A 10,074-nucleotide genomic window follows, 5' to 3' on the forward strand; every position below is an offset into this window, starting at 1 on the left:
CTTATTCTATAAAAGGACTCCTCACTCTTTTCATTAAGGGAGGTCAAGGTTTAGGCCACGGGAAGAGAGAAAACATCTCAGACATGGCAAACACAGAAAATAGGCTAGAGAGCACACTGCCTCTAGCCTTCTTGTATATTCACCATTCAGAGTGAAACAATATCAATATCAGTGTGGACGTAGCCCAAACATTGGGGTGAACCACGATACATCTTGTGTTCTTTACTTTCTTGTAGATTCATGGTTGAATTTACGTTGTTCCAAGACCCTTCCGGTTTTGTGCATCAACAAGGTCAATAAGCTATTTTATCTCTTTTTTGCTAGGAAACCTTTGAATATTTTTATTATTATCTTCTAACTGAGATGTAATATAATTTTATTTTTTCTGCTTGACTAATAATAAGATATACAATACTATTGGCTTGTGGATTTTCTTCACTATGCAAAATACGATTATGCTTTCTCAATGGAAAATATCAAATTAAACTATTTTGGTCTAAGGTTATTTTTCTTTTTTGAGGTTCACTAATTTCTAAATTAAGATAATCTATTATAAACTATAGTTTACCTTTATCTAGAGTTACAGCTAACATGTTTCTTAGAAACTTTCTTTCTTCTCTCAAGGTTTCTAAAATTTGATCTATTGCTCTTTTTGCTTCTAAAACTTTATGCTACACTTCTGTGTTATAATATTTACAAATAAATGAAGGATGTTCAAGATAACCAAGATAAAACTTCTGCTTCTTCAAAGTCCTGCTAATTTTTTGGATATATATATTAATTTTCTCTTTATGCTAATTATAGTTAGGTGTTTGAGATAATAAATACCTGGTGGTTGTGGTTGACAAGGTCTACAAAGACAATAATATCTGTTGTTCATACAAAATAAACAAGTGTGATATCAGTTGTGTTAATGACTTCCATTTTCAATGTACTTTACTATTATAATTATACTATTAAAATGCTAAACTTGACTCTGATACCAGATTCACACAACATGCCTGATTAAATAGTCGGATGACCATTATAACAACTAGACATAAAGCCTTGCACATAGAACTTGACATGTTTCAGCATGATGGCCACTCACAGTACAAGTATAAGGCTTTAATGGCTAAACTCAGAGGTACGAAGAACTCAGAGATACCCTGGTTAATGTCCAGTTATTTGTATGGCAAGCATTCAACTATACACAGAGTTACTCGAACAAAGTATGATCGTCAGTTTAACAGGTTAATAATATAACTACAATAGTGTTTCCCTGTTTTAGACTAGAAGTCTAATTAAACAAACACACTAAAGAAAGAAAAGAAAACTTACTTAAGACTTAAAGATTGCTTGAATATGTACACTTGAACTTTGATTGATATATAGAATGTTTATAAAGAGAAGTGTTTACAAAGAAATGTTTACAAAGGATGCTATGAAGACTACGGATGCTTGAGAGTATGAAGATAATGTGAGTATATGGTGAGAGTAGAGGGTTTAGGTATGTTTTACAATGAATGGAACTCCACTTATATAGACTGAATGAGGATACAATGATATTAAAATTATTTATAAATAAATGGTGTGCACATCTTCTTGGTACTTGTCATTTGTCACTTTGCTTCTATTATTGCTGAAATTGTCAGCACTGTTTATGAAACGTGGTCTGGCTTTTGCTTTGCATGTGAACTTGCTTATCTCCCTTTGCATGTGAATTTGCCGCATAGTTTGTCTCCTGAGACCTATAACTTTGTCATTTTTTTTGTATTTGTTTTCATGTGAACTTTGCTGAATGTTGGAAGTCAGAATACTTTATCTTTTTCTATCAAGGGTAATCTTGGTATTTTTGAAATTATTTGTTTTTATGGTTAAATACAAAATTTTCAAAAACTTTTGGTTAGTTTTCCATTTATTAAACTACTGCAGAGGGACAAAAAACACTCAAAAACATAAAAGTAAAAGGACAAGCGTGGAAGAAATGGGCCCAGCGTAACGCCGTTACCCCACAAACCATTGTTACTCTTTCCGTATTTGTCTCTTGAATGTTTGCCGCAATAACAATCGACAAAAATAGGTTTGTCAACCTCACGCGCTTGTTTGTTATGCATGTCACGGTCCAACGGAAGCCCAGCGCACCACTCCAAGCACGCGCGTGGCGGAAGAGCGTAATCTGGGGAAGTGAGCTTGGAATTAAGACGTTTGAAACAGTGCAATCTTCTCGGCTGTCCGAATCGAAACCCCTTAAACAGAGTCGTTTTCGTTTCACAGCGGAACTTCTCCACACACACACTCTCTCTCTCTCTCATTCTCCGGAAGCAGAAGCAGGAATCGAAAGAAAAGCACTTTTCGTTTCTTCTCTCTCTTCCCATTTTTCAGTTTCTCTAAAGATTGCTACTTGCTAGTTTTGTAGTGCTAAATCATCTCTACTGAGCAGGGGTTTCCGAGGTATTTATCTGTTTATTTCTTCCATTTTTTGTTTTTGCTGCCAAATTAATGTTGTTTTGAATGCGATTTTTGGCGTTTTGAGAGTTTGGATCTCATTGAACAAGTTGAATTGCCTTTTGTTTTTCGTTTTTTAGATGTAATTATTTGTAAAAACTGCTGTATCTTTACTGATTGTTTGTGTTGGAATGCTTACTCTGAACTTGGACTTGGAAATTCCTTTACTTTGATAAAGGGTAGGGTGTTTCGACTGCCGACAAGCGAAGGGTTTAGAGTTTTAAAGTTGATAGTTTAGGATTTGGTGGATTACTAGTTTTGAGAGAGGCCTATGAGTCTTAAGGGGGTTTAGATTTAGTAGGTTCAAGACTGAGTATTAGTCCAATATTCAAATGCCAGTTTACCAACGTAGAGAAAAAAGTGACGAGGAATTTAAAAGCTGTTAAAGAGTGAAGTGATGGCTTTTTCCATCTCGGGTTAGTGTCGGTTTTTTTGTTTCGGCCAGATATTGTTAGAATACCTTAAAGTTGAAGTGAGAGTCTTATGGCTATGTTTTAGGGTTTTGGATTAACTGTTGGCTGGTTTAAAAATCACTGGTCTGCGTAAGTGTATTACCAAGATGCAAATTGAGAAAAATATATAGACTTAGGGCATGTTTACTTTGGAACGAATGGGAGAACTTAGAAATAGGCAAAGTAAGAAACGGGAATCAGATCAACTAGCTCCCCCTCCCCCCTCCCCCCTCCACCACTCCTCAAAGTTGATTTAATTCCTGACTTTTAGGTATTTGATTACGGACTTTAGGGAATCTAACACTTTCCGACTCCTTGTGTGTTAATAAATACAGGAAGGTTTAGAAGCAAAATGATTTACATACCTATATCTTAGTAAACATAGGAACTTGAGAATCAAAAAGTGATTCCAGTTCTCATTCCTTGTAAGTAAACATGCCCTATATCGGACTAGGAATTGGCATATTATGGATTTAGGATGTGTGTGGAATTGAAGTGAGATGAACAAAAGTTGTTTGAGATAGTTTGGTCATGTATAACAAAGATCTGAAATGCACCAACATGAAAAAGTGAAACTGGGGAACAAAGTATCTGGTATCTTTTTATGAAATCAGGTTTGGTTGATTTGGTTTCTTTTTCTGTTTGTTCTCGTTCCAACACAATTGATCAACTTCTTAGTTGTTCTGACCCATTTTGAATTTGACTTGGGAGAAAAGGGAGGGAGTAATTTTGGGAGTACATCTAACCCGCTATTTTTTGGGGGGCTAATAAGGGTAAACTTGTAAATGAATGAGATTACATCCTAGGGGTATATATACTAGTGACACACCACGGGCTAATAAGGGTAAACTTGTAAATGAATGAGATTACATCCTAGGGGTATATACACTAGTGACACACCACTTGTGCTGCTAACTAATTACATCATCAATTTACCAATCACAACAGTAACTAACTAACCATTATCTAATTATAAGGGCTGTTTTAACCACCTTATAATAAACTCATTCATTTACAAGTTTACCCTTATTATGTGATCGAAGAAATTGAGGAATTAGGGCCGGAATTCATGATGTGAGGAGAATGAATTTGAGAATCGGACTCAGATGAGGGAGAAGCAGAGGTCGCCATTGATGCGAGCTAGGGTTTGCAGAGAGATTGACAAACACCAGAGAATCTTCATCGCGAGGAAGACCAAGATTCAAAGAGGAAGGAGGGAAGCGTTTTTCGGATTGGGTCGTGAGACAAAAGCGGGTGATACCATATTGAGAAAATATCTTTTCATATATCTCAAATAATAAGCTTACACTTGGTATTTATACAATGGCATAGCACACACACACTTGTGCTGCCAACTCATCCTAACTACCATAACAAACTTAGCCTAACTAATCACATCACTATCAACAGATTACAACAGAATTAATCAAGACTAAGTTTTATCTTTTACTAGAGAATTGGGCAAGAACAAAATGATCTCGAACTAATTTTTAAAATTTCGTAGAAGGCATTGTTTTCTCAAAATCATAGAAGTCATTGTAAGCAATGTGATCTTGGAACTAAAGAGGACGATTCTAGAAAGAAATTAGGTGGAATAAAATTTGTGTATTAAATTCTTTGATTGGGATATTATTGGATACATATAACTCAAGTATTTTCTTATTTTAGTGAAATCCACTTCTAGGTCGTTTTTTAATACTCAGAATCAATTATTTTCAGTTTAAAGATTTTAAACCTGTGGACCTTTGTGCTGAACTAGTAGTTAAGGATCGAGTGGTTACTTGCTGCTGCAGTATTTCTTTTATGTTATTATGTTTACCATTTTTTTTTCCTGATAAATGCCAACCTAACGTGTTAATAAATTGTCTATTGGTCTTGCTATTTGATTCAGCCAAGAGATGAAGAGGTGACCCGCCCTGCTTTGTATAATATTAAGTTGTAATCTGAACATGGATAAAGTGTCTTCTGACTGTCCATACCCAGGATGCTTCTTTTGTGTCATGAAGGAAGGGAACCCAAGTAAGCGAAGAGCCAGCATCCTGAAGTTCTTTAGAGAGCTTCCTTCACAGGATGACGATGGCCAGGTTCTCCCTATCAGTGGCCTTTGGAACACTGCCATGGCACATCCGAATGACCCTGAGTTCATCGAGCTTGGTATCTTTGAATGTATGGCTGCATTGATATGGAAGGGTCTAAAGAATCGTCGCTGGCTTTCTCATGACCAGAATATATACATTCCTTATTATGCTGCTCATATTATTGGATCATACACTATGAACATGGAAGAATTTGCAGCAAGTGCTGTTCATGCTGGGGTAATCCCTCCCTTAGTTGAACTTTTGAGAGGAAGGTTAACATGGGTTGAACAGAGAGTGGCAGTTCGAGCTTTAGGGCACTTGGCTACCTATGCCAGCACTTTTCCTGCCGTAGCAAGTCATGGTGAAATTCTTGAGCTTTCGATTCAACTAGCAATGAGCTCACTAGAAATAGTCTATTCTCATTTTTACCAGTATGTTGACAGAAGGTTAAGCTATCACTGCGATCTGCTCACCCGCGGCATGGGAGGTGTTGAAATGGAGTCCAGAAAGGCAGAAGAGTGGGCTAGTCAGTTGCAATGCTGGTCCCTCCAGCTCATTAACTGCTTTGCCTTTAAACCAGAGTTTCTTCCAACGATATGTAAACCTGAATTCTTAATGAAACTACCTGGCATGTGGGGTGGACTTGTTAATGAAAACTCACCAGCGGGTATTGGTTTATTAAGAACAGTTTGCCATCATAAGCTGGGTAGAGGACCAGTTGCTGGCTGTCCCAGTATTGTCGAATCATTGTGTAATATTTCTCGGTCATCAGATGATTGGCAGTATATGACTATTGATTGCCTTCTTTGGTTACTCCAAGACCCGAGTACATGTCATAAGGTATTTTCCTCATTAGCGATTTTTCGTCTGGTCCTAGATAGTGCATATTAGCCTGTTTCGTATAGTTTTCTTATTACATGTTAAAGTTACGATCACTAGTATTCCACTAAGGATGTTTATGGAAACTTGAACTTCTCTGCCTCATATTCATTACCATTATCCAGTGACTCAATTTATTTGTCACAGTGGTTTTTTTATGTTTCCTGAATGAATGTTTTAATGCCTCATACATATTAACAACTGTTTGGATCAGAAATTTTGAACCTCTGCATGTGAGTTAAAGTTTTTGGATGAAGATACGTTCTAAGAGTTGTCCTCCTAATTTAACAATTATGAATGAAAAATACTGTATTACTTTTTGTATGCACAATTTCAGACTACCACACTTCATAAGTTAACCCATCTGTTTTGGTATATATGGAATGAGATCATAGATTATAAATTATAACATTATTAATGCTACTGAAACCATTATATAGGTGGTTGATAAGGCTGTACCTGCACTTGTTGACCTTGCGGAGATTACAACTCTGGGTGATCACAAGAAGCTAGGAGATTCCATTGTTAATGTTCTTGAGGAATGTGTCCAGTCACAAGGGACAGGAAGAAACTCTTTTAGTAACCGAACGAAAGAATTGATAGAGGAACTGTTGAGTTCCAGACAGAGATTGAAATGGGAAAAGAATATGCCTAAAGAGGATCTCCATATTAAACAGGCTGCAGCGCTAGTGGTCAAGCTTGAAGGAAATTCCCTATTCTCATCAGGAAATATATCTGGTGCCGCATCTAAATACTCAGAAGCTCTGGCATTGTGTCCAATGAGATCCAAAAAGGAGAGAGTTGTTCTGTACAGTAACCGAGCTCAGTGTCATCTTCTGTTGCAGCAGCCCTTGGCAGCTATTAGTGATGCTACTCGTGCACTTTGTCTTCACAACCCACTGAACCGTCATGCCAAAAGTCTTTGGAGAAGAGCGCAGGCTTATGACATGCTTGGCTTTGCAAAAGAGAGTTTGCTAGATGCCATTCTGTTCATAAACGAGTGCTCTCAGTCAAATGATCCTGATCTCTCATTGAGGCAAAATAAGGTTCCAGATTATGCTGAACGATTGGTTAAAAAGCAGATGCGTGCAGCGTGGTTATTTAGAGAGGCAGCTATCAAACATGGGGGCGTCCATTGTGAGGGTGATGCTGGTGATATCTATGGCCGAGAGACTGATGATTCTGAATGGGAGACGGCAAGTGAGAGCGATATTGGAAATGATGGTAGAGATGAAATGGGAAATGATGATGACGATGATGATGATGATAGTGAATGGAAGAATGATGATGAGAGGAAAGAGAAATATGATAAATCTTCAATTAAAGGTACCATTTAACATATTCATTCCCGGCACGTTTATTGTTGTTACATTTAAAACACTTCAATTGTTTTTGTATAGTATTGCTGGAAAATAAGCAAGTCAGAGTTAATATTACACCACGAAACACCTTTATGTCATTACTTCCTTTCCTTCATTGTCCCTGATTTTGCTAAGATATGAGTTATATTCTTGCTTCATCCTTCCCAGTGTCTGGCACGTCTTTTCATGTGTCTTCCTTTGGCCATAAAGTAACTTTTGTATGGCTAATGTGATTGACCCACTTGAATGGTTATTCTATGTGTGTGTGTGCTCGTGTTTATTAAGTATGAACATTCAGATCCAACTCGTACGTCACAATTTATTTTACCATGAATCCCCTCTTTTAAAACCAAGAAGAAAAAAGATACACACACACATATGGTACACCCAAAGTTGGTCTGTATACCTGATTTTACATGGTTTCCTCTCTCTCTTATTCTCTCTCCTGTCCCATCTCTCTTGCTGATCCTGTGAAATAATAGCCAGGTCGTCTTTCTTTTCTGTCTATGATCTCCTATAAATTGCCCCTCTCTACTTTTTGGCCATGTGGGAACCACATAATATTTGAAAAAGTAAAAACATGAGTGAACGAAAATAAAATAATAGGGAGTGAAGCAATGTCCGATTTTAAATTATGACCTCTAACTGGCTCTCAATTATGAGGCATGCTACAGTAAGAGCTTTAAAAGTTGTGTGGACGGGCATTGTTAATCTTAGAACTAGTTCTCTCACTTATATTTTCAAAATAAGTAAGAATTTTGAACCTCAATGTTCAAGCTTTAAGAATAATAAATTGATTGGCCTGATGTTTACCATCTGATCTAATGATTGATTCATTTTGCATACTCTTCCAAAAATTGACGACGAATATCTTGTAACCTTGTTTGTAGGTGAAAGGGAACTGCCCGGAATGTCAAAGTTCACTTTGAAATAGATTTTTTTTCTTTTTTTTACACATCTTTGTAGGACTTGATAGATATTTGATAAAGTTTAATCTTTGATATTATATTGTGATATAATTTAATACCATTAGATATCAATAGTTGTAAACTTATCCAATTCATATCCGCCCACATGGAGAATACAAAACAAAGTTTGGGGGCTCCACCCCTCCTTGGTGGTGAGCTTCTCCCTGACTTGTTGCCAACCCTCTTAATCAACAATCATATTTTTGTGCAGTTGGTACATCCATAATATAAGGCTACCCAAGTTCATCTTATGTCTTACAGACTTCTAATATGTAATCATCAAAAGTGGGATCCCAAAATTGCCATACTGCATGACCATAATCTGACTTATTCTTGTGTTCTAATTAGAAGAAAATTTGTATTATAAATTTATAAAATAATCATCACCTTTGGAAATACCATGCATATATAGCAATGATATAGATTATGACTTGCTGCATGCTATAACTTACATATTAGAGTAGGTTTGATGTAGATTACATTGTTTGTTTGCACACAGTTTTCTCCGTATACTAGTAGTTTTTTATTCGGGGCCAGGCAAAGTTAAACTTGTTATTTAGAATTTTAGCTCATATAAAGTTGTTTTACATCAATTAAATTTATGTTTGGCTGCATTTTCACATTTTTCTCTGTTAATTGGCCCATTAAGTGGCCAAGCTTAAACCTGTAACTTAGTATTTTATGGTGTTAAAGCGTTCACCTAGCAGTCATATAGAGCTACCTGTTCATGATGTTAGTGAGGTTTTTCAACTTTGAAGTTGTTGCCATCGTATCTTTATTGCCTGTCATGTCTATCATGTATTCTCTCCCGTCAACCTTTGGTCTTTTCTCTCTTAATTTTAGCCAAGTGTACCAATGTTCGACCCAATCCTTGCATGTTAGCGAGGAAACATTAGATCATTTTACATCTAAACATTCCACATTGGAACCTTGATTTGTTACAGACCTAAAGCATGGATACAATGTGCAGCTTGCGGACGATGAGCCATGAATTTGGATGCAGTGATCACCATTCATACCAGAGCACGATGCAAGGACAATGACATAATGGAGCCATAAATGAAGCTTTGATCCAAGTGATTTTATTTTCAGCACCACCTAGCCTTCCAAAAATTTCAACCGTAACTTTCGTGAAGGATTTGTCTTGCAAGATGTTGAAGGAAACATGTTTTGGTCAATTTGTGTCAAATATTTAAGGTTGTTTGTGTGTTTATTTTATTGTTACTCTCAAATTTTTGTGTAAAATTTCCAAGTGTAGAAAATATACTATTTTTGAGTCTAGAGAGGAGGTGAGATTAGCTACTGTGGAGCTTTGAGCAATTTTAAGAGGTTTTTGTATATACAACTTTTGGGGGTTTTTGCAATTGACTTTGAATGGCAATTGTGGTTTTCTTGTTCGTTATCCTATCTCTACTGTTTAAGGCCAGGCACTGAGTTTGGTGAAACAACACAACGAATGAGAGGTTGTTTGATTGATCAGTATTACGTACTTATGGCTCATGCAAATTACAGAAATATTATGATGATGTTAGGGTTTTCTTAAGAGTTTTATTTAGGGAAAGTTGTGATTTTAAATTTTGCGCTTGTTTTCTGTCAATAGGAACCCCTTCCGATGCTCATGAGTTTTATTTTCCTTCAAAATTGCTCACCAAGTGTGTTGATGAAATGCCTAACTGGGCAAGCATGCTGTGCTGTGCGCTTTGTGCATATTAAAATGGCTAAGAGTTGGTAGGTGGCTCGGTGTCCATGTCAAATTCCATTCACTTGATTTGTTTTATCCAGGAAATTTTTTGACAATCACTATAATTGTGTTTGGTTTTGGTAAAGACATTTTGTTGACCTAAAATTA

General features: G+C 36.5%; 1 protein-coding gene across 5 annotated transcripts; it reads left to right on the forward strand.

Annotated features, from left to right (window-relative positions):
- Positions 1–2,104: 2,104 nt before the first annotated feature.
- LOC103420797 (uncharacterized) lies at positions 2,105–9,627 on the forward strand. Of its 5 annotated transcripts, XM_070822964.1 has the most exons (5): positions 2,268–2,433; positions 3,983–4,193; positions 4,831–5,857; positions 6,337–7,222; positions 9,196–9,627. In XM_070822964.1, exons 3-5 carry the CDS (start codon positions 4,889–4,891, stop codon positions 9,207–9,209), a joined length of 1,869 nt encoding a protein of 622 aa, XP_070679065.1. In that variant the 5' UTR covers positions 2,268–2,433; positions 3,983–4,193; positions 4,831–4,888; the 3' UTR covers positions 9,210–9,627. The 5 variants fall into 5 exon arrangements, with proteins under 5 accessions (XP_028961826.1, XP_028961911.1, XP_028961882.1 ...); XM_029105993.2 differs by lacking the exon at positions 3,983–4,193 and having other exon boundaries at positions 2,105–2,433; positions 9,170–9,627; XM_029106078.2 differs by lacking the exon at positions 3,983–4,193 and having other exon boundaries at positions 2,105–2,433.
- Positions 9,628–10,074: the final 447 nt, after the last annotated feature.

The sequence above is a fragment of the Malus domestica genome, chromosome 01, assembly GCF_042453785.1.
Source record: "Malus domestica chromosome 01, GDT2T_hap1".
Classification (NCBI taxonomy): domain Eukaryota; kingdom Viridiplantae; phylum Streptophyta; class Magnoliopsida; order Rosales; family Rosaceae; genus Malus; species Malus domestica.